The sequence below is a fragment of the Tenrec ecaudatus genome, chromosome 2, assembly GCF_050624435.1.
Source record: "Tenrec ecaudatus isolate mTenEca1 chromosome 2, mTenEca1.hap1, whole genome shotgun sequence".
Taxonomy (NCBI): domain Eukaryota; kingdom Metazoa; phylum Chordata; class Mammalia; order Afrosoricida; family Tenrecidae; genus Tenrec; species Tenrec ecaudatus.
This window is the reverse complement of record NC_134531.1, coordinates 34,635,752-34,660,587: the sequence shown is the minus strand read 5'-3', so window position 1 is coordinate 34,660,587 and position 24,836 is coordinate 34,635,752. Positions and strand designations below refer to the sequence as shown.

At 39.1% G+C, this 24,836-nt stretch overlaps 1 protein-coding gene across 5 annotated transcripts in view; it reads left to right on the top strand.

Moving 5' to 3' along the window:
• Positions 1-24,604, top strand: part of LMBRD2 (LMBR1 domain containing 2) — a 66,835-nt gene extending 42,231 nt beyond the window's left edge. For 2 of the 5 annotated variants that reach the window (XM_075540931.1, XM_075540930.1), the window contains exons 11-18: positions 144-277; positions 1,991-2,096; positions 4,198-4,295; positions 6,418-6,521; positions 7,655-7,701; positions 11,281-11,386; positions 17,074-17,206; positions 18,859-24,602. In XM_075540931.1, the coding sequence (XP_075397046.1) occupies positions 144-277; positions 1,991-2,096; positions 4,198-4,295; positions 6,418-6,521; positions 7,655-7,701; positions 11,281-11,386; positions 17,074-17,206; positions 18,859-18,919 (789 nt within the window). In that variant the 3' untranslated portion in view covers positions 18,920-24,602. Of the gene's footprint in view, positions 1-143; positions 278-1,990; positions 2,097-4,197; positions 4,296-6,417; positions 6,522-7,654; positions 7,702-11,280; positions 11,387-17,073; positions 17,207-18,858 lie in introns of all 5 variants that reach the window. The other 3 variants (XM_075540934.1, XM_075540933.1, XM_075540935.1) reach the window with 3 other exon arrangements.
• The last annotated feature ends 232 nt before the right edge of the window (positions 24,605-24,836 follow it).

Genomic DNA, 24,836 nt, shown 5'->3' with positions numbered 1-24,836 from the left:
TTTTCTTAGATGCTGAAAAGCTTATTTCTATGTATAGATTTCAGAACTTCTTTAAAAATTAGCTGGGAATGAGAGAAATGCTGTGTTGGGGTATAAAGTACCAGTTTACAATCCACTGGTCTTCATTTTGCTTTGTTTTTCAGATTGCTTGCTTCCTTTCCATCTTCTTTCTGAGTATCTGTGTTTATTCCACTGTGTTCCGGATCCGAGTCTTTAATTATTATTACTTGGCTTCACATCACCAGACGGATGCTTACAGCCTTCTTTTCAGTGGCATGTAAGTAGGATGGTGCTGAGAAATAAGACGAACGTCTCCATTAGGTACATCCTTACAGCTTGCCTTTTGTTTCTTGTCATGTGTGGGTGTCCGCCCTAAAGCTGCATCTTTGTGAGCACTTGATTCCCTGGGTGGTGCAAGCTGTTAAGTGCTCGCCTGCTAGCGAGGAGGATGGAGGTTCAAACTCAGCGATTGTATGCTGCACACATGGGGTTACCCTAAATCACAATGGACTCAATGGCAAGAAACAGTACACAATGAGAGTAAAGTCTTAGATCTATTCATTGATTCCCAGTGAAGTGCTGCGTTTGAAGTTTAAGGTTGAAATAGGCATGTCAAGTTAGGAAAGAGAAGAAGAACATGGCGAGCCTGGATTTACCTGTAAGAGGTTGATTAAAGAATAGTAGCAAATGAGATTGGAAGGCCTAAGTTAGCGTGGTCTGAGATTCAGTGGCAGAAGACTGGATGGACAGGGACTAACACAACGATAGCAACAGCGTTCCTTAAGAGATTCGTAAGGAGCTCAGGAGAGAGATCTCCAGCGTGGCCTACATTTTAACAACCTCCTTGTTAAAGCAGTCAGATTAAGTGTTTATCAAGATTGGATTGGTAAAATTTACAGAAGGTTCCATGTCTGAACTTTTCACTTTCCCTGAAAATAATTATAGACTCACAAGAAATTGCAAAAATTGTATAATAAATCCTGTGTACCCTGGCCCAGCTTCCCCCGCTATTCTTGTATACCTGTTATACAATGATCAAAACCAGGAAATTGAGACACTGCTGTTAACTATTAACATCACAGACCTTGTTTAATTTATAACATGTTTTAACCTTTATTCATGCCTGTAACTCTAGCAATAATACAGAACTATTCCAATCTCCATAAAAGAACTACCTCTTCTCCTTTGTGTCAGCACTCAGCCCTCATGATTCCTACCCCATTCTCTCTTTATATAGTTTTGTGATGTTCTGTCTTTAATCTATGAGGAACTCTGGGGCCATAGTGGTTGTGCCTTGGGCTATAATCCACAAGGTCCAAAGTTCAAAACCATCAGCTGCTCAGAGGGTGAAAGACGGGGCTTTCTACTTCTATAAACAGTTACAGTCTCTGAAACTCACGGGGGCAAATCTGCCCTGTCCTATAAGGTCATTCTGAGTCAGCATCGACTCGATGGCAGTGAGTTTAAAGTTTTTTCCTTAATCTGGACCAAACCAACTTCTGGCAATTCTTTATCCCTGCACTTGTCAGATTGACATATTTTAATGAAACTTCAGATGTTGAAAGCGCTAAGTAGAACTCGTCTGGATGATGTCCTGGGCCATGGCTTGCTGTTGAGCAGGAAGGCACAGATGGCAGAAGTGACGCAGCACCGGGCAGAGCCTTGCACGGGTTGCTGACTCCCAGTGCCATCCATCTGACCCTACCTCATGGAACAGCAGAGGCCAATGCCGCCACCAACTCTGGCAGCCTGAGGCTGGGATTTTGCCACGTGTGTGGGGATGTTTATAAAGGGGGATGGAGTTAGTCAGATTTTTAAAATGTCTTCCCATCAAATAATGGCAATTCACTTTAAGAAATTACTATGTACAATACAGATAGGTGAAACTAAAGCAGTCAGTAGAGTGATTTTAAATATACTTAGTTTTCCTATACAAATGTTTTACTGCTTACATTTTTATATGTATTCTGTTTTAAAATTCTTGCTGCAGGTTATTTTGCCGTTTAACACCTCCTTTATGTCTTAATTTCTTGGGTTTGACCCACATGGATTCATCCATCTCTCACCAGAATACTCAACCAACTGCTTATACCTCTGTAAGTACGGTCAGAAAGCAGTTTTTGAGATTTATCATCTAATTGAGATCCAGTGATTGGGAAATTCCTCTTAATCCTGGAAGAAAAATTTCTGGAGCATTCCTGGGATTCCTTTTTTTTCTTTTTTTTTTTAATTAGGGGCTCATACATGGGATTCCTTTTCTTAATAACTAAATGTTTTCCTCGAGGTTGGATAAAACCTCACTTCCATCTAGTTGATGCTGACCCTTAGCAACCCTACAGAACAGAGTAGAATTGCCCCTATGGATTTCTGATACTGTAACTGGAAGTAGAAAACCTCATCTTGCATCATCATCTATTAAAGGAGGGAACTTGAAAAGGTTTTTGGAAAAGATGAAATTAAAAGACACTGAAATGTTTCTTGAAAGTTGGAATAGTTGTTGAATGTATAATGACTTCTTACCTAGAGTTTAGTTTCTTTTATTGTGCATTTTTATTGTTGTTGACATAAAATAGATAGGACCTAAAATAATAACTTTATATTTATTTGTCTTTAGCAATAGGATTCACTGTGATATTTATAAAGTATTAAAGAGTGCTAGTGGCATGGTCGTCGCAGGGAGCCGTTAACCACAAAGTAAATACCTGAAGGGGGCTCACGTCCTTGTCTCAGAACACCGATACCCTGTCAAAGAACAAGGTGGAGCTTTTCTTAAAATCAGAATAGGGTTTGCTGAAGGAACAGAATAACCCAGAGTGGGGCAGTACCTTGTAAGGCTTCACCAAAGCGCTGCAGGGGAAGTAAATTCTGACAGCTTAAATACAGAGGACCCAGGAACTTATAAGACAGTTCTGATTGGTTGATATTTATAAAATCAGATTTTAACAAACACGAGGCATTGGTAAAACCCTTCAAGCATTAATTTGCTGATCTTAAAATCATTTAACAGCTTTTTCTATGAATATTTCGAGGACCAGCCTTAGTGAGTGGTCTTCCCAGGAGCATGCTCTTAGAGAGGCAAGGGGAAGGCAGACGGATCCCTTAAGGTTTCTTGAGCTACTAACATTTTAAAAGCTCAGCATAAGCAGTAAACAGGAGGGAAGAAAGGAGTCTGGCCTGTATCTTTGACAGAAGCCTCTTTTGATACCAACCACCTAGTTCTTTTCAGCTCTCTTATAGTTGGTAAAATAGTCCACAAAGTCAGTGTGCCGCGTCCTACTCTGGGGAGCAGAGGCTGGGGTCTTGACGCTCACGAGCAGCCATTCAAGTTCAAAGTATGGCGTTTCCTGTCTGGAGGGAAGAAGAGTGAAGAAAATCAGACACATGGACACTACTGTTGTAGTGGACCACTGGACCACACAAGCATCAGTCTCCAGCGACCCTGAGACCGGAAGAACTAGTTGGTACCAACTGTTCTCAAGGAGATTACAGAAGAAGTAGGAGAAAAATGTGGAACAAAACTCAAAATTATGAAAGAAACCAGGTTTACTAGTCCCATAGAGACTGATAAGACCCCTCAGACTATGGCCTTTTGTCACCTTTTAGGTCTGGAACGGAACTTTCCCCTATAAAAGGGATGAGAATACTACAAGAGCTGCTAACCACAAGGTCAGCAGTTCAAAACCATGAGCAGCTCCAAGGGAGAAATAGGCTTTCTACTTCCAGAGTTGCAGTCTTGGGAACTCACAGGGGCAGCCTACCTTGTCCTCTAGGGTTGCTATGAGTCAGCATTGACTACATGGTAGTGAGTTTGGGAGCAAAGTAGGTAAACTTTAGAATAATCAATCACTTGAGATCAAAAGGACAACATTTGCACAAGGTCAAAGTTCAGGGGGAAAGGAAAGCCAGGAAGGGAAACAGGAGACACAGGGAGGAAGGTGGATAATTAGTGGTACATTGAGGAGTAAGATGAACAAAATGTGTGAATTCTTGAAGGTAAAAGATGATCTGCTTTCTAAACCTTCACCCAATTAATAATAAAAACTTTTTTTTGTTTTTTTTAATCTCATATAAAAGTTTGTTTTTACCTGAAAAGTCCAAATTTATTGATGTAACTGATTGTAGGCAATATTTCTCAGGAAGAGGAATACAAAGTATAGATTTGTTCTGATACAATTTATTTTCTTTCTTGCTCTTCAGATTATGGGTTCCATGAAAGTTTTATCCTTTATTGCAGATGGATTCTATATATATTATCCTATGTTGGTGGTGATTCTCTGCATCGCTACTTATTTTAGGTAAGAGGGCTAACATTTGTCATTCTTCCTCATATTCTCACTCTAATCGGAATGTCCTTTCTCCTCAACTTACTGCCATGCAGGTGAGTTTGGCTCATATTGACCCTCTTGGGCACAGTGAAACTGACTGTGAGTTTCCAAGACTGTACATTTTCACGGCAATAGTAAGCCTCATCTTTTGCCTGAGGAGCAGCGGTGCTTTTGCACGGCTGGCCTTGAGGTTGGCAGCCCAATGCATAACCCACTACACCACCACTCACTGATGGATTAGGTTGTAGCTTATTTTTTTTGTGACTGAGAGAATTGCTGAGAATAATCTGAAGGACTGAGTTACTAGATCAGGGTCTTCTGAGACTATTTTAAGGAAAAGAGAGGTAGCGTTACCTAGGCTACAAAGTAATGAGATGAATTCATGCATGTTAACTCTGAGTAATTCAGTGTAGCTTGTAAAGCACTTCACGTAGAGCTTCTGTGCAGGACTGTCAGTTAATTTTATGGCTGTCCTCAGGAACTCTGGAGGTGTCGTGATTACCTGTTAAGCTGCGATCCTCAAGGTCAGCAGTTCAAAATCACCAGCTGCTCTGCAGAAGAAAGACGAGGCTTTCTACTCCCATAAAGAGTCACAGTCTGAGAAACTCACAGGGACAGGTCTCTACCCTGCCCTATAGTGTCACTGCGAGTCAGCATCAACTCAATGGCAGGGAGTTTGGTTCTTTTGGTTTAGGGTTTTCCTCAAGCAGTTCTGGGTTTCTAGATGCTTCACTTACTTTAATCGAGTCTTATCTTACAGGGCAGAGTAGAACTACTCCCTGGGATTTCTAAGGCTGTTGGTCTTTATGGAATTGTAATCAGGCAGTGCATGTAGCACTTCAGGAGAATTTCCTATTTTAGAAACATAAACGTTTTTAATAAGTTATGGAAATGAGCAGGAATAAGACTCAGAAGGACCTAAAGACACGTGTGCTTGCTCCTCGCACTCTTCCTGCCGTTTCCTCATGCCAGCCGCCCTCATCCTACACTCTGTACATCAGTCCTGCTGTGCTGTGAAATGCTCTGTAGGAACCTCTTGCTTTCAAGTCACATCTGACCGAATGGCCCTGTGATTGGTAATGTCAAGGTACCACCACGCCAGCTCCAACTTACAGCATCCATGGGCACAACAGAACGAAACACTTTGGGGCCTATGCCATCCTCCCGATTTTTGTTATGTTTGTGCTCATGGCTTATGGTCACTGTCACCAGTCCTCTGTATTGTTACCCTTCTCCTTCACCAAGATTGATGTCCTCTTCTAAGGAATGGACTCTCCTCCTGACAACATGTCCAAAGTTATTGAGGCAATGAAATCTTGCCATTTTTTGCTTCTGAAGAAGCATTCTGGTATACTTCTTCAAGATAAATCTGTTGTCTCTTAGTTTTGATATTTGTTTTTATGATTGTGAATTTTGTTCCATATTTCTCACCTCTCTATCCAGGACCTGTTCTTGTGATCCCTTTCAGAGTGGTCAGCAGAGAGTTGGGTACCTTCTAGGCCTTTAGTCTCAGGGCAATGGAGACCGAGGTTCAAGTAGTCTGTTATCTTTTGGAATTGGACTAATTGTTTCCATGCATCTTTGATTTTCTTCACTCTTTTTCCCTCTGAACAAAAAGAAACGAACAATTGTAACTTAAGTGGCTGTTCGCAAACTTTTAAAGACCCCAGCTGAGACTCACCAAAGTAGGATTTCGTGCTAACTCTCCATGTGCCATAGTTTCAGTGTGTAACAAAGTAATGTAGGTCAAAGTGATCAGCTCTCAGGAAAGAATAAAATAAATAAATTTACAGGGGGCTTTCTAACCTTCTGGATAGATTTTTTTCCTTCACTGATATTTGAATATAAGAAAGTAATAAATTGGCTTTATAGCCTTTTATCATCTTGGTAGAATGCTTTTCTGAAGGCATACTAATGGCTTGATTTCTTTTGCTTCCATCAGAAGCCTAGGTACAGTATATACCGTAATCAGTGGAGTGTTAGGTCTAAATTTCTTAGAAATGGAAATATTTTGATAATACTGAAGAACAGTTTGTCTAAGCAATTTCAAAATGAAATAATGCTTGTCTTTTTACGAATCTATTGTTATTAGCTTGGGAACCCGTTGTTTGAATCTCCTTGGTTTCCAGCAGTTCATGGGAGATAATGATATGACATCTGACTTAGTTGATGAAGGAAAAGAATTAATCAGACGAGGTAAGATTAGTCTTTTAAAATACTTAAAGGGAGGGATAATACTAGAGTCAAAATATAAACTTGGTATCTATGAAAGTTTTTAATTGCTTTTAAACTAAAGAAATTACAAGCCAATGCAGTTTTGTTAGCCACAAACTCTACATACAACCTTCTTAGCAAAAATAATTTGAAAGTATAATCATTTAATCTGTCTTTAAGAAATTCTGCAACAAATCATTAGTATGTTTACAACGTGGTGTGGCTTCATGTGTGCCTTGAATTGTATTTGCCAGTCTCTGCACAACCATAAAACTCACTATTTTAAGGAACCACCTGTTGACTATTACATGAGCAATCATTCAAACCAGGCAGTTTTCCTGAAAGTGATGATCGTTAGTAGTGTGTTAGGATACCCATCACTCTACTAGATTCTGATTGCAGAACTGAGTGAATTAAATTTACTTATCTTCAAGTAATAGTAGAATAGGAAAAAGAAAACAAACTGTATGTTTTGGGACTGTTGTTCTTTGCCATCCACTCTTCCTGGATCCAAGCCCTGGTATGATCAGTAATTGAATGTAGGCCCCCAGAAAATGTATTGCAGCTCTGCCGTATACCAGAGCAGCCTCTACATGCTTTCCTGGGGTTGATGAGACTCTATGATGTCATCGTTTTACTGCTGCCTGTGTTAATTAGATTGCTGTGGCGTGTCCTGTCCAGTTTCTGGGTAAGATTTTCAGGAATAGGACTGATAAATCAGGAAGTCTGTAGTAAAAGACAGCCAGAATTCTGAGTCTGTAGAAACTATGCTGTGACTAAAACCACTGAAGGAAAAGACTTTTGTAGAAAGAAGAAAAGTACGCATTTAATTTAAAAGACAGGGCTAAATTAAAACAGGCAGAAGTTGGGAGAAATAAATGTCAAGTCACCATGATAAAGAACTTTTTACTTCACTGAAGCACTTAGGCAGAGCTTAGATGACCATCTCCAACAAAAATGGACAAGGTATTCCCAATAGAGCCCGTTTCAAGAATAACCTATTATATTTGACTGCTGGAATTTTAAACTGGGCGTCACCTGATACAATAACTTGTTGCTCTACTTGTAATTCCACCACGATGTAACCAAATCTAAGACTACTTTTCTCTCTCTAGAGAAGAGAAAAAGACAAAGGCAAGAGGAAGGTGAAAACCGAAGAAGAGTAAGTACAATACTTATTAATATTACTCTGAAATATCATGAAAATAATACTGATTAGAATTAATTAGCTAAAGCCCGAAGAGCAGTGAGATATTGGCACAGGATATAATTTTTTTAAAGGTAGTTTTTGATATGCATTTAATTTCTGATATACATGTCAGAGATCTTCTAGACCTGTTCTAGAATGTCATGAATTCATTATTTCATTTTGTCAGCACCTAATGCAGTTTCTTAGGTAGGTGCTCGGTAGATATGTGTTGAACGGATGAATAAATGCAGTCTTGCTAGTAAGGTGTTTTTTACTGTTTAACATTATTCTGCTTTTTTGTAATAAAGTGGCATTAATTTTATTCTGTGATTTTTCTCCAATCCTCCATTTGTAGATGGGGGAAACTAACTTCCTTTTAGAGATTGAAAAGTTTAGTCAGTTACTACAGATTTTCCATATCTAGATATATTTATGCTGAGGAAGCGAAGACTAAGGAAGAATCAAGATAGTTGTCTTCATGTATTTTAGAATTTATCATTTAAAAGGGTCATTTATGTATTTCAGAAGTCCTAACTAGACTCCCAAAGTAGAAGTTTCAAAAACCTCTTGAGAATCTCTGACTTTTATAACTAACCAAAATTATAATAGACTCCCAGACCTAGAAATTTCTGTGCCACCTAGTAGGAGAGTCTAAAAGAAACTGCCCTGGATAAGGGTGAATTAGGTGACTTCGCTTGGTCCTTCAATGCTTAGGTTTTAAGGAGAAGAATCTCAGTGAGTAAACAGTTGTACAGCGGTTCAGAATAATCCCAATAGCATGTGAGCAATAGTATAACTGTTTATAATTTTAATTTCACCATGGAAAATAACTTTAAGACACAGTATATTTGAGTGAGAAAAAAAGATCCTAACATCTCATTAGCCTAGTCTCAAAACGTACGCCCGGTCACATTAAGCTGGACGGAGTTGTAGTATGGTTCTGACATCTTAGATAAAAGAATTTGATGAGTTAACAGGCATTCATAGCTAAGAAAATGTCTACAAAGGTCTTTATTTATAAAAGTTAAGTGTAGAGATTATTAAAATCATGTAAAGATATAAAATTTGACGTTATTTTGAACATACTATGCTAATTTTAAAGAGCCCTGGTGGGGCAATAGTCAAGCTACTACCTGAGAGGTCTGCTTCTAACACTCACCAGTTGTTCCATCAGATTAAGATGTGGCAGCCTGCTTCTGAATGCATGGCAGCTTAGAGGGTTCATGGGGGATTTCTACCTTGTCCTATGGGACCACTGTGAATTGGAATCAACTTGATAGCACTGGTTTAGGTTTTATTTTTGTTTTGGGGCGTTTCTTTGGTATGCTAATTATTGATTATCTTATTAGTTTCTAATAAAAATAATTTATTTGACAGACCTGGAACTATTTGTAGCCCCCCCCCACCTCAGGTCTATATATATAAGATAGGCAGGATAAACAATCCTGAGAAAAGAATGGGGCCAGTGGTTCTGGGAGACATAGGAGAGGAGGAAGTGGGGGAAGGGAAAGGGGGCCCAACAAACCCAGGGACAAAAGAACAACAAGTGATCTAAAAATCAATGGCGAGGAGGGCCTAGAATGCCTAGTGGGATTTGATCAAGGGCAGTGTAGCTGAGAGGAATTACTGAAAGCTGAATGAAGGTCGAACATGATGGTGGGAGAAGAGGAAAGTAAAAGGAAATAGAGGAAAGAACCTAGGAGGCAAGCGGATGGTATAAGATATGAAAGTAATAATAATTTATCAAGTGTTCATGAGGATGGGGGAGGGAGGGAAGAAATGAGGAGCTGATACCAAGGGCTCAAGTAGAAAGAAAATACTTTGAAAAGGATGACACTGGGAATATGGATTGTTACAAGAGCTGGAAGAATGATTTTTTTAAAGGAATTGATTTATATTACTCTGTATGGCAGTTGATTAGGAGCGGTAATGAGAAATGTACCTTCAGTTTCTAGAACATGCTCTCTGAATGAATGTTATTGAAACCAATTTCTATTTCATACAGATGGTTTTGCAGCAGCAATCAAAGTTTTTCTTCCACGAGTCCAGTCCTCTCAAAAAAATGATTACAGCTATTTGTTCTGTGTATTACTTTTTTTAACATCACGGCTTTGTGTATTTATAGTCTTACCATTGACTTCGCTCCTCATTGGGCCGAAGCCCCAATTCCCCAGCCCCTAGTACCTCCAGATAGAGATATATGTTGTTACATTGTGGATTGATACTAATATTAGGGCCATAGAGGAGGGTAGGTAGACCTTGGGTTTAATTATTTTAATTGAAGTGAATTTGATCTATACTGACCCAAGCTCTTTTGGAAGAGAGTGAAGAGTAAACATAGTGTTGTAGGTTGATATAAGAGCACACTGGCAGAACTGCATGGAAGCCTCACAACACTCTTGGCTCACCAGTAAGCAAGATGACCTCATGAGCACCATGCCTTTACTACCTTGCTAAGTAACAATACAAATGCACTGAATTTATTGGCAGGGGATTGATCATAAAGATTGCTGGGCTTAGTAAGTCAGCTCAGTTTGGTTCATTCACTTAAACTTAAGCAACCATTTCCACTCATATACTAAGCAACGTCACCTTGTGAAGTTAAAATTCTGTGACAGCAGTGATAGTGTTCCGTCTTCATTTTTCCTTTCCCGTGGCGTGCCTTCCACCATCATTGGCTGGGAGTTGGTGAGGGGCTGCAGAAGGACAATGACCTAGGAAAGCAGAAATACGATTTATAAAACACAGCACAGAGTCTTCTGAAATAGTCACTTACTAGGAAATGGCTAGAAGTACAGGCTTTCCAGAGTCAGCATCATTTGAGCTGATTTCATATACTGTGAGATATAAACAGCTGAGAGAATAGCAAATTTGGTTCTATTTTTGTTTGCTTGTTTGTTTATCTCATGCCCTTTAAAATTCTTCCTGGGTTGACGCAGTGATATTTTTGTTCCTTCCATATTTATGATTGAAGCTCTTTTCTAAACATACAAATTTGTTTGGTTTCAAATCAAGTGGTGGGCACACAGTTTTGACTTTTCATTAAGCACATTGTTGACGGAATGCTTCGTTGAGGAAGCATGGCTCAGTGTGAGCAGTGTGATTCGGTAAGTAGCACAGCATCTAATAGTTGTAATGCGTTCTGTTTTGAGGACCGGTACGCACAGTGGACTTTATCCTTGAACAGGATCCCAGAGACTGGGTAACATTTGTTGGCTAGAGGTCTGATTTTTTTTAACAGATTTGAGAATGCTTCTGTTAATGCAAATTTTTATGAAACAATTTGTTAACACAAATTTTTATAAAGCAAAAACCAGGAAAATAAAAACGCTATCAATTGGCTAGTGATCTAATCCAAGTGTGATGATAGAGGAGGGGAAGTTTGGGGGCCATGTCTCTATTCCGTTTAAATGTATTTCTGTTTCACAATTTATGCTTCAATAAAACTTTGTTTAATTAAAAAATAAAGAGTGGCAAATTGTTTTCTGCTTGTGAGTTGCTCGTTTTTGCTTTGTTTTTGATGTTATGTATGCATTTGTTTTTCTGCCCTAGGAATGGAAAGAACGTTACGGACAAAACAGAGACGATGCGACCAGAAACAGAAATGTCCATACTCACCCAAAGGAATCAGACTTCTCAGACGCTAATCCCAGTCGGTGTAAGTAATTCATTTTCTAGTTCTGCTAGATTTTACTGTCTGTATTTTTTCTTGCTTATTTAAAGGCTCAGAATTAGGATACATGTGAAAACCAGTTGCTGACAAATTCATTTCAATTCATAGTGAAATGCCTTTAGAACAAAATGGAGCTACCCCATAGGTTTTACAAGGCTGTAATCTTGATGAAAGGTGATTGCCACATCTTTCTCCCATGGAGCAACTAGTGGATTCAAGCCATCAACCTTTTGGTTATCATAGCCAAGTGCTTTAACTATCAGAGCTCTCAAGAATTAGGATACTCCTTCAGAGAAAGTTAAATGTACTCTGCAGTGCCTTTCCTTTCTCACTCCCTTCAGGGTCAAGCGAAAGGGGTAGCCCATGTATGCGTTCTAGTCACACGATGAGAACCGGGACGACATAAAGGAGCGTTGTGAAGTGTACTGGCCTAAACAGTATTAGCATGGACCCCAGATAGCTTCTAAGAAGGTGCTATTCCTACTGTTTACTGTGAATTCTCTAGTGACACAAAATGAGTGAAGCTTTTAGAGAGATAGACATACGTATGTATGTGTTCATAGCAAAGAAATGACTCACCAAATTGTAGAAGCATTCAGTGAGTCAGATGTCAGGCAGAAAGTGTCCCTTGATTCATGTAACTGCAGAGGCTATGGTCTTGAGATTAGCCCACCCATTAGGCATCAGGCTACTGGCTGCAGAGGTGAATGGTTGGCTATTAGCTCACATCCAAAGAACTAGAGTTTAGAGGACCAGCCAGATATGGGATGTGGAAGGGTGTTACATTCCACCCTGCTCTTGCAACTGATTGTCTACTTATAGTAGAGCCCATTATGGAGGTGATTACATTTTATTAGATTAGATCATGGGGATTATTAGGTCTTAACTGCCAAATCACTGAGAATATTGGCCTAATCAAGTTGACATAAAATCTAAACAGTCATGGATGGATTGTTTTGTTTAGTTTCTGTTGTATTTTCATTACTAAATACGTGATATTGCGCCATTTTTATCATAATTGATGAACTCACCACATTGGTGGGTTGCTCAAACTCCTCAGCTCCTCTGAAGGAGAAAGGTGAGGTAACCTGTGTTCTGACTTCGAGTCTTAACATCCTGCATAGGGTCACTGTGAGTCAGGATGGACTCTGTGACAGTGGGTTGGGTACCTCATAAGAGAAGGCTTCAAAACATTCATAGAAAATTTCTATTATCTTTTAATTCTGTTTTTCCATGATTTTGAGGCCCTCTTGTATGTCAGGCACTTTCCCAGGTATATCCTGTCTTCAGGGTGCTTTTTCTGTAGCGAGCAGCTGATATCAGGCAGAAGTCTGTTACCACTCGGGGTGTATTAGGAACTTCCCTGGTGTTCCCCTTCCTTGCACTGCACTCACAGTGACAGAAGCCATCTGCCACTGAAGATCTAGCAAGAAAACTGTAGGAAGTCTGGACTTACAGGCAGACTGACATAAGTTGAGTAAATTATTGTGTTTGTTTTCATTTTTATTACCTTTATTATCCATATCTTTATAAATCATAACATTGAATGACTGCAGGTGATCATCTGAGAACATAACATTAGCAAACTAGGTACTGTAATATTTTATGTTGTATACATTATTAAGGATAAGATGTACCCCCAAAAAGATGGTTATACGTGCATTTCATCATAATGCAAATGTGTCATAAGTTGGGAACCACCTGTACTTTAATCACAGAAACAAACTTTCCTGTAATTGGTTATTAATAATTTATAATGAGACCTGGGACAGAAGAAAACACCCAAAGTTAAAGGACCTAAGTTTCGGGTATGGAAAAGGAATGCTTCATTGAGAAAGGATTTTTTAAATTTATTTAAATACTTTTATTGGGGGCTCCTACAGCTCTTACCACAATCCATACATTCATCTATTGTGTCAAGCACATTGGTGCATATGTTACCATCATCAGTTTCAAAGCGTTTTCACTTGAGCCCTTGATATCAGCTCTTCATTTTTCCCTCTCTCCCTCATGAACCCTTGATAAATTATGGATTATTATTTTCATATCTTACATTGTCCGCTGTCTCCCTTCACCCACTTTTCTGTTGTTCTTCCCCCTGGGAGGGGATTATATGCTGATCCTTGTAATCGATTCTGCCTGAGAAAGGATTTCTGTAATACATCTTATCTGAGGATTTTAGACTTGCTAATACTTAGCCAGGTGCAGGCAGAAGGAAGAACGGGAGGGGCATGTTAACACAAGAGAGCCTTGGGAATGCAAGTTTTGCTGTGTGAACGTAATTGTGAGGAAGCAAAGAGAAGGGGAGACTATACAGATAGTGAGGTGTGACCGATTGCTATCTTAAGATTTTGGGTTTTATCCCAAAGATAGGATTTCAGTCTGGGAAGAATCCTGACAGATTTTTATATAAGATGAATTTGGTGGCAACAGAAACTATGGTTTTCATGGAAGTTAAGAGAAATAAAAAACAGTTTAGTCTGTTTTGGAAGGCCAGAACTACTGTGGTAATCTTAGAGACAAAAGCAGAGGGTTAATTTAAATTGGATTTCAGGTAGAATAGTAAGAGATGGCGACAATGACAAGTTTTAGGTAAAGCCAGCAGTGGCGAAGTGATTACAAAGTCAGCAGCTCAAAACCACCAGCCGCTCTGGGAGAAAGATAGGGCTTTTTACTCCCCTGACGATTCACAGTCTCAGAAACGCACTGGAGCAGTCCTGCCCTGTCCTACAGGTTGCCATGAGTCAGCATGGGCATGATGGCTATGAGGAAGGAGAGGGAAGATTCAGTAGAGATTTGGGGAGTTTGCTCATCAAGCTTAGAAGTCAACAGAGGGACTAGTTCTGTGTGGCAGAATGGTTAAGAAAAGGAGACACAAAGCCTTAGTGCTACAGTTAGAATGTAGCATGTGGTAGAAAATCAATATTTGCTGGATAAACAAGAAATAAATATGCTTAAATATAAAAATATAAGATATCATTGCCTAGCCTCAAGGTTTGAAATAAAACAATATCAAGTAAGTTTCTCTTTGTTTGTTTGTTTGTTTGATTGATTGATTGATTGATTTTTAAGCTATTGGACTGCACAGAATATTGAGAATTTAGGTTGTTTAAAAAGAAATACCAACTTTTGGGGAAAGAAGACTTAGTTCCCTAGCTTCCCTAGCTCTGTGCTAACCAGCGTGATAGTCAGTAGTCACTTGATCACTTGAAATAACTTCAACTTTTTCTATTTTTTTAATGTAGCTTCTAGAAAAAATTACATTATGTGGCTTTCATTTTGTTTCTGTTGGACATTTCTGCCCCAGGCTCATACCTCATAGAGCAGTGCTTCTCTGCCTGTGGGTGGCGACCCCTTTGGGGGACAAACGACCCTTTCACAGGGGTCGCCTGAGACCATCAGAAAACACATATTTCTGACAGTCATAGGAACCGAGACACCGCTCTCTCCAGACGGGTCTGCCTACATGCAGATATGCCCACGTACGAGAGTACCTGGCATGAAGACTGTTACCCATGCTACACGATGCTTCAAGACAAAATTTCATTTATTTGTAATTAGAAATAAATATTTCACAATATATAAGTACATATTGTTTTGTGATTAATTTCAATTATTATGTGATTATGTTCAATTTGTAACAATGAAAATACATCCTGCACATCAGACATTTACATGACAGTGCATAATGGTAACACAATTACTGTTATGAAGTAGTAATGAAAATCTTTGATGGTTGGGGGTCACCACAACATGAGGAACTGTGTTTAAGGGTCATGGCATTAGGAAGGTTGAGAACCCCTGCTCTAGAGGAAGATGGGAATTTCTTGAAAAGCCTGGGTTCATCACACTGTAAAGAAAGTGCTAGCCAAAAAACTGAGATTACATGAAAGCTGTAGCAGCCTCTGGTCCCACTGTGGAAGCAAGTGAAACTTGATTTGATAGTGACCAGTTTCACTTTTATCACAAACCCCAAACAAACTCAACTGCCATCATGTCTGTTCCAACTCTTGGCAGCCCGTTAGGATAGAGAAGACTGTGCCCTTCTTTCAGCTGACAGCTTCCGTCTCCCTTGGAGTGGCCTGTGTGTAAGCCAGCAGGGCTCCTGCTGCTGTTCAGTGAGCAGTACAGAACAGAGCATTAGTTACAGCTTGACTCTGATTCCTCCTAACTCTTTACACTTTATCTGTTACCGGCAACGCCCGAGAAGTTTTTTTGTTGCTGTTTTTTATCATACAGCTTTTAATTTGGATCCATTTAAAAAAAACCAACTTTTTTAATAGTACCTTTAGGTTCACAGGAAACCTGCACAGAATGTAGAGTTTCCATATATCTTATGTCCCCAACAGTTTTCCCTGTTAACATCTTAGGTTCAGGTAGTACATTTGTTACAGTTGATGACCTGGGAATGGCACATTTGTAGCTAAACGCCGTAGCGTTCACTCATTGTGTGGTGCATAAGGCCAAGCACCCACCATGAGGCCAGCAGTATCATTCAGTGTAGTTTCAGTGTCCTCAAATTGCCAATCCCTTCCCTTCGCCTCCCCCAGAGCCCCTGCAGCTACTGCTCTTTTTTATCACCTCCATGCTCCTGTCTTTTCCAGTATGTCATCAAGTTGATGACAACTCATAGCGACCCTGTAGGACAGACCAGAACTGCCCCTGTGGGCTTTCCAGGCTCACTTTTTACAGGAGTAGAGGCGCCGTCTTTCTCCCATGGAGTGCCATCTAGTTAGAATTCTATATGATATGTAGCCTTTTCAGACCGGCTTCCTTACGTTAGCAATGCACATTTTTCTCTTTTGGTAATTGAGTAGTTCACTTCTTTTCATCACTGAATAATATTCTGTTGTATGAATGGAACACAGGTTATTTATCCATTTACCTACTGAAGGACATCTTGGTTGTTTCCCTGTTGTTGTTAATGTTTTATAATAATAAAGGTGCTGTAAGTATTCAAGTGTGGTTGTTTACCACACAAAAGTTTTCTGCTCATTTTGTACATGCCCAGGAGGGTGATTGCTAGATCATATGGTAAGCCTGCGTGCCTTTTAGGAAACAGGAATTTGTCTTCCAAAATGGCTATTCTGAATCAAAGTTCCTGTTGCTCTACATTCTTGTCAATATGTGATAGTGTCAGTGTTTGAGGCCTTAGCCATTCTAATAGGTGTATAAAGTATGAGCATTGCTCTAATTTTTAATTCCATAATAACATATAAGAGCCCTAGTAGTATTATAGGCTGAGCATTGGGCTACTAATCAAAAGGTCAGTAGTTCAAACCCATGAGCCACTCAGTGGGAGAAAGATGGGCAGTCTGCGTCAGTCAGATGCGTAGCCACAGAAAACCAGTGGAGTGGTTCTAGTGTGCGCTACAAGTCAGCATCCGCTCAATAGCAGGAGACATGGAGGGGGCAGGAAGGAGGGAGTGAGGTTGTACATGTGAATAGTAGTCCTTCATTAGAGTTTACAAAGATTTTTCCTACTTTGTGGCTTGCCGTTTCATTTTCTTAATTTTCATCTGATTTTTAAAGGACCCTGTATTTACCTTTTATGTCCTTTGTCTTCATAATCAAAATTATAATCAGTCTTTCAGGGCTTTTTTAAATGTCTGTACTGCAGTCTATAATTGGAAGACAGTAGAACAGTAGACTTTTTTTTCCACCCTTTGCAGCAGCATCCAAATATACCAGGGCTAATAACAACAGGACTGAAAGGGACCGAATAGAACTTCTTCAAGATCCAGAACCTATGGATTTTAATGCGGACACGTTCACAGATGATCCTCTTGACCCTGAATCAGGAAGGTAAGATCCAGACCCAGCTATACCCATTGGCTCTGCCATTCTGCTGCCACTTCAACAGGATAATGACTAGGTTACAAAACAAGTGGCAAGTAAATATAAGGGAAATGTTCATCTTTACTAATAAAAAGCATGTTAGGCAACATTTGGTTCCTTTTTTATACTCTCTGATGGTTTAACTTTAAAAGTACAGCATCTGGTGGTAGCAGTTGAAATTGATAACTTCATACATCACCAGGGGTATCTTAAATGAGAAAAGAATTAAAATAAATCCCAAGAACCCTAGCAACATTTACATGTCAATTGCTGGGAATCTCATTTTCCAGAGTCTAGGAAGTAAACAGAACACTTCATTGTGCTCAGTTGGAACTTGTACATGGATCAAGAGGCAGTTGTACAAACAGAACAAGGGAAATACTGCATCATTTAAAATCAGGAAAAGTGTGAGTCTCTCACCATACTTGTTCATTCTATATGCTGAGAAAATTATCAAAGAAACTGGATTATATAGAAAAGAATACAGCATCAGGATTGGAGGAAGGCTTACTAACAACCTGAGGTGTGCAGATGACACAACCTTGCTTGCAGAAAGTGAGGACGGGAAGCACTTGCTGATGCAATCAAGGATTTCAGCCTTCAGTTTGTAAGGAAGAACAAAAGCCTCACAACTGGTCCAATAGTTAGTATTGTGATAAATGGAGAGAAGGCTGAAGTTGTTTAGGATTTGACTTACTTGGATCCACAATCACTGCTCATGGAAGTAGCAGTCAAGAGATCAAAAGACAGTGCATTAGGGGAATTTGCTGCACAAGACCTCTTTAGAGTATTGAAGAGCAAGGCTGTTACCTTGAAGACTAAGGTGTGCCTGACCCAAGCCATATGCATGTGAAAGTTGGTCATTGAATAAGGAAGACCATAGAAGAATCTATACATTGAATTGTGGTGCTAGAGAAGAATATTGAAAGAACAGTGGACTGCTAAAAGGACAAATCGATATGTATTGGAAGAAGCAAGGTCAGAGTGCCCCTTAGAGGCAAGGATGGCAAGATTTCATCTTTACATACTTTGGGACATGTTGTCGAGAGAGACCGGTCCCTGGAGAAGCACATCATATTTGGTCAAAGGGTAAGGCCCTTAAGGAGATGAACTGACACAGTGGCTGCATTGATGGCCTAAGGCAGAGGAACGATTGTGAAGGTGGAGAGTGCGGTGTTTCATTCTGTTGTGCGTAAGGTGACTATGAGTCTGAGTCAACTCACTGGCATCTGACAACAACATGAAGTCAACGTACTCATGGGGATATTTGTTTTAGCATTGCCAGTAATGAAGCAGACCCAAAAACAGGCTAGAATATGATGTGTTTATTCAACAGTTGGAAAGTAGTTATTCAATTGAGAAGCTTCTTATATGTCTTAGGTATTTTACATCGTTCCTTCTGTCATGGCATGTATTCTAAATTCTAAAGCAATGTTGTTTGATGTTATACTTGTTAAAATCTCTTTGATATAAGAGCCAGGAAGGGCAAGCTTCTGCTTTGAACCATTAGATGGATTTCACAGTGTGGACACAAAGCTGGCAGGCACTTTCTTTACTATGTTCTTGTTTTCCTCTGCTCTAGTAATGTGTCCTGTCATTTCTTTATGTCTGCCTTTCAGATATCAGCCTGGAGGACGGTACCTCTCCATGTCTCGCAGTAGAATATTTGATGATGTCTAAAGTCTGAAAGAATATGTGGAACGAGTTGGTGTCAGCATATCAGTTACAGCCTTTGTGAACTTAAAGCTTACTCTATGCTCCTGGTAAAAAAGATCAGAGTAACAGGGAGCAAGGGGGAGGCATAGAGAATTACTTACTTCCTAGTAATAATAGCTTGTCTACTGTTCATTGAATAGAACATCATCTTTCTTAATAGCATTTCCTGTATAACATTCTTTTGAGTATCTGCCTTAGAAGTACAATTATCCTGAAAGGATACAATTTGTGATAAAAATCAGCATATGTTGAGAGCATGAAGTTCAGCTTCATTTAATTTTTTTCAGGAAAATTGCTTTTGGTTTTTTTCCCCCCAAGGTCCATGTAAGCTATAAATCATAATGATATATATATATATATATATCATTTCTTTATATATAAACTTTTCTTTAGAAACAGATATATATCTGTTTCTAAAGAAAAGTGTTCCAACTGTGTGAGAAATCTTCAAAAAGTTTTTGGGACATAGAATCAAAAGATAATGGAATTTGCCACATACTCTTTGAAGCCCCCTTGTACTTCCCAAAGAGATACAATTGAAGAAAGACCTCAAATCATAACCCTACTCACAAAACCCATGTCTTACAGCAAGGCTTACCAGTTACAACTAACTATATAGAGTGCTCATTTTTAACTCTGTATGCAAAATCAGCCTTGTTTTGCATGCGTAATTAAGATTATCCTTCAACTGCTAGTGGTATTATCTCTGCAACTTGTAGAATAATCAGGTGATGCCTCATTCTTTCTGTGTTTAATAGTAACTGGGAATTCTTTTGCACTTTGGTATTGCTTTGTAAAAGATTTTTATTTCAGAGAGAAATGTTTGCCTTTATCATTTAACATATGCACATAAGTGTTGATCATTCCATTGGAGGAGAATCCTAAGCATTACTGGTCAATAGATATTTTTGTTTTTTAGATTTTTTTTAATAGCCAAAGAGTCCCACAAAATGTCCTGCGTTTTCAAGGTGCCTGTTTTATATTTTTATTAGTAAAACAAATCTGATGATGGACAAAGGGAAAACACGAAACACTCACTGCTGTTATTAACCCCAAAATTGTGGTGGTTTCAAAAGATGAAAGCTAAATTGGAATGGAAATGTGTTCAAGTAACTTGTTGGTTCTTTTAAACATTGACATTTTGAGTTGTGTGTGTTTAAGCCAAAGTCAAGTATTGCATTGTAAAGTACCAGTGTTTTATTGCAGAGTGCAACCTGTTGAAGTGCAGTATGCTTGCAGTCTTTATATCCCTGAAATTGTTTCTAATTGTCTGAGCTACATCAGATACTAGTACAGTCCCCGTGGAACACTGGTTATAGACTCGTTACTGTTGCTCACTTTCACTCTCGGCTGTCCCAGTTTGAGGAGAAACTGCATAGTTTCTCTAATGATACGATTGTTTGCTTCCTGAAGGTAATCTCTAAATCATATATGGGAAATTTTCATTTTCCTCTTTAATTAGTATAATCATGTACTCTGTAAAGATACAATTCCCTCAGGGTACTGAAAGTGGTCGTGTCACACTTCTTATCTGTTTTTCTTGAGTTGTTATGATCTTTGAGGTTGAGATCCCCTATAAAATGATTATCAGAGGAACATCTCGGAATCCAAGCTCATAGAGACCCTTCCTTTGAGTGCACATGCGTGTGCACAGAGCCCTTTCTGGTGAAGATTGGTCAGAGAGCACTAGACCAGGAGCAGAGATAGTCATGTACTGTTTATAACCTCCTGTTGACTCACCGAACACCCTGGGAAAATCACATAGTCTTTCTGTGCCTCCGTTTCTTCATGTTCAAAATGAAGGTAAAACTACTATGATCTGCAGTCTACCTCGCGAAGCCATTGTAGAGGTATGGAGTTGATGTATATACGATACCATTGAAAAAGACAAAACAAAGTAAATCATTAGCCCAGCTATTTTTAACAGTGGTGCTGAAAGGTGTCATTCTCAGCCTGGCCCCTTATTATTACACAGAAACAAGACTCCAGGTAGAAAACTCTGGAATAATTCATCAGAAGTCCTGTGAAAAACATTTTCTTTATAAGGTTTCATCATTCATCCTTTAAACAGAATCTGTTTTGTGAGCTAAACAATAGTACATACAAGAGATTTCTCTTTTGAAGAGTTTATTTAAATTGAATGACATTTATTGGAAAAGATTACTGAATTCATATACTTCACAGGCAAAGAGAGTCTTAAAGAACTACTTTTGTCACTTTTTGATGTCTTTTTTAATAAGTAACTTATTAGAGTTTTTGAAATTACTTTAAAAATAATAGTTAGGTCAAAATATTCAGTAAGCAAGTAATTCACAATAACCTCAAATTAATAGGAAGTAATAATCTCTTAATTTCACGATTTACCTGTAAATTGCTGATTAACTCTTTCTTTTTTTCACTGCATCAGTGACATTATCAACACAGCATTTTTGTTAAGAAAAAAACAAAATCCAAGAATTCAAAGCTTCAAAAAGCTACCAGTTAATTTGATCTTGGATCACATGTAATTATACCATTTGAATGGATTATCCATTCTGAGATCTAAGCTGGATCTGTGCCTAAGTTAAATGGGGACAGCAAAGAAGCCCTGGCAGCTCTCTGGCTTAGGCTTCAAGCTCGTTAACTGCAAGATCAGCTGTTCAAACCCGCCAGTCTCAAAAATGTCACTGTTGGGGGCGACTCGATGGCAGTGGGCTTGGTTTGAGGGTAGCATTTTAATGAAGAAATTATATTTATTTGCAATAGTAAGCCTCATTTTTAAAAGCCTCCAGTAAACCAAAGGAGTGTTCTTGATGGTTATTGGTTACCATATTAAAGGAAAAACAAACCCTCCGCAGTTGTAGTTCATGCCGAACAGAGATGTGAGCCTGTGGGCTAGGCTAGATCATTGCATGGCTAAGTATATTTGCACTAAAAGGCAAAAACATTTTCCTTAAAAAAAGGAAAAGCGCTTGAATCCCAAAAGTATAATGGATTGAGTCACAGCGCATGCTAAATGTTGAGAAGTGTACGAATTGGGGTGGGTGGGGTTGCCCTTTCCTCTCTAGACTTTTTAATGACTGACATTTCCCTTCCCTTTGTCTTGTGTACTGTACAGTCGTTCTGAGTGAGCAGTATAATTAAAGGAACTGGTTTTGACTACAGACCCCACTCTGTGAAATAGCAGTATTGCACCGGAAGTTGCAAAGCCGATGCTGCTGACATCTCAGCTGCAACTGAATGCAAACGTGACACTGGCCGGCTCAAATGATGTAGCTCACTTAGGAGGCAACGTCAGTAAAATGAATTCTTTCCAGTGCAATGCTTGGGATACAAGTAAATTTCCAAAGCACAGGTGATTGCTACGGAGATAAATAAAAGCATTAGCGTCCAGTCCTCTTTTTATGAAGAGTAGTTCTAATAGCACACACAGCTGTCAAAGTACCTCTTAGGAGAGCCGGGAACAGTACAAGAGGGTAGTAACAGGATGCCTTCCAATCTAGGATGCCCCTGTGTGTGAGGTACTTCTTTCTAGCCAGTGACTTGTTCTTGCCCAGAGACTTGAAATCAGGCCCTGGCCCAAGTCCTGGAGACCAGGCAGTCTTTCCTCTGCTCCCCTTCCTGTGACCCCTGCTCAGCACTGGGAACACTCTGCCCTGACATGGCCTGGAGCAGCCTGGATTTCTTCAGCAGTTTATTTCCGCACTGTAATTGAACATGTTTTACTTTGTTAGTAACACATGAAGATTGGCAGGTCCCTTGCTTTTAACACACTCCTTGAGGGGAAATGAACTTTTCACTGGAAAGCCTTTTCTTTTGTGGTTGTCTTGATCGCAACACTTTTCTTGGTAAAGGGAGAATTTGACTGTATTAAATGCAAAGTTAGAATAATATAAGTGGCAGACTTATGAAAATAATATAAATTCTTGAGCTGACTGTACATCATTCAGAGTCAATATTGTTCACATAAATCCTGTCAGCCTCGTCAATGAAAGCGTCTTGCTCAAAAGCATGCTGGCTAGTGTCTTCCCTACTCAATGTACCAACGAGTGGGGGAGAATGATGTATTTTTTTTCCAGCAATCCAATGGATTTGTTTTTGTTCATATTTTGAAAACAACTTGAAGGATTTTTCTCACTTTAGAAAGTAGCGAATATGTGCACCTATCTTTCAAACTACTGTAATATAATATATATTTAAATTATACCATTGAAAAGGATAAAAATGCTCTCTAATATTAATGTTATTACTTCCTGGTATTTAATTTTTAGAATGTTTTCATAAGGAATTAACTAGTATCGCTTTTCAAACTTTCTCACTTAAGTTCTGCCAAGAACCTATTCCCATAGGACAACAGTCTAAAGCTCAGCACCCCAGTGTGAATCTGAAATATGCCTGTCCACCCTCGGCATCCTCTAGAACGGGGCTTCTCAACCTTCCTCAGGCCGCGGCCCTTTAACAGAGTTCCTCATGTGGTGACCCCCAACCATCAAATTATTTTCATTCCTACTTCATAACGGTCATTTTGCTACTGTTATGAATTGAGAGACCCCTCTGAAAGAGTCCTTTTACCCCCAAAAGGGTCACAACCCACAGGTTGCGAACCACTGCTCTAGAATCCAGAGTCGACGTGAGCCAGCACTCAAGCATAGTAGCCTAAGAGCCTAATTTCTCTTCTCATTGCTCAGATATCCAAGGGTTGATATAATTCCAATGACTGAAGTAGAAGGAGGCGTCTTTTCAAATGTACATCTAATCATAATTTTTCAAAAGGTTCACTGTGTTCAATTTTGGTATGTGATGCCAAATACTCCTTTCATCAGCCATTACTGCCTGCTGCTTAGTGACGATTATTTCCTCACCTGGCTAGTGAGCTGAATGCTTACTGACTTTCTTCTCAGATTCTCTCTCCATTTGCAAGTATGAATTTAGAAAAGGCCTCCAAGTGCTACCTCGTAGGAAGTTAGCAACTTGGGCCTTCTCTGTGCATAATGTTCTTCCAGTTTGGTTTTGACAAACTCATTGACCTGTAGTTGTTCTAGAATATTTAAATTATTGTTGGTGTAATGAATTTTTGGAAATGTTCTTTAGGTTAACTGTTAAGAGGTAGAAAATGACGTAGTTTTGCATGAAATAAAGTACATTTCGATAAGTTACTAAGAATTCTGCTAATTATTTACATTCTTTTTCATACTATGTGAGATTTGAATTTTTTACATAGATAAATATTTTGTCATAAATTAGCAAATACGACAAATGTTTTAAGGGGAATTATTAAATGCATGTACTTTAGAGTCTATCTGGTTCTATCATGTTAGGTGGCATAGTGGTTATGCTATTGCCACAAAGAGTTACTGTCCTGTAGGGTCACTATGAGTCAGCATCAACTTGATGGCAATGTGTTTTGAGATAATTAGTATTAAGGTAATTTTAGTAATAGGAAGACCAGATTTAAGAAAACCAGACTATTCTGTACAATTTCTTTTGCCTTTCCTATTTGAGCAGGGTATAATGAGAAATGAATGAAAACCTTTTACAAATAAAGTAGATTCTGGCCCTGAAGAATGGAATCTATCAGACCAGAATAGAGCTCCAGAGGTGGTGCTGCTGGGCAATTGCACTACTGTGTCTCTGGAGTCGTCAGTAAGAATAACTGAATAAAGCGCAAGTCTGAGAATCTGTCTGAAAGTTTCTCCAACTCTGCCTGACCGTAACTTAGGTGCAAGAGGGCTGTGCTGACATTGTCTACCAAAAGGGATTAGGTGGGGGCTAAAACATCAACAGGGCCTTTCCTGTGTTAGTCTGGGTACTTTAGAGAAACAAATCCACAGAAACCCATGTATAAGAGAGAGCTTTGTATAAAGGTTAAGTGCAGATCAAGAAAACATTCCAACCCAGTGTT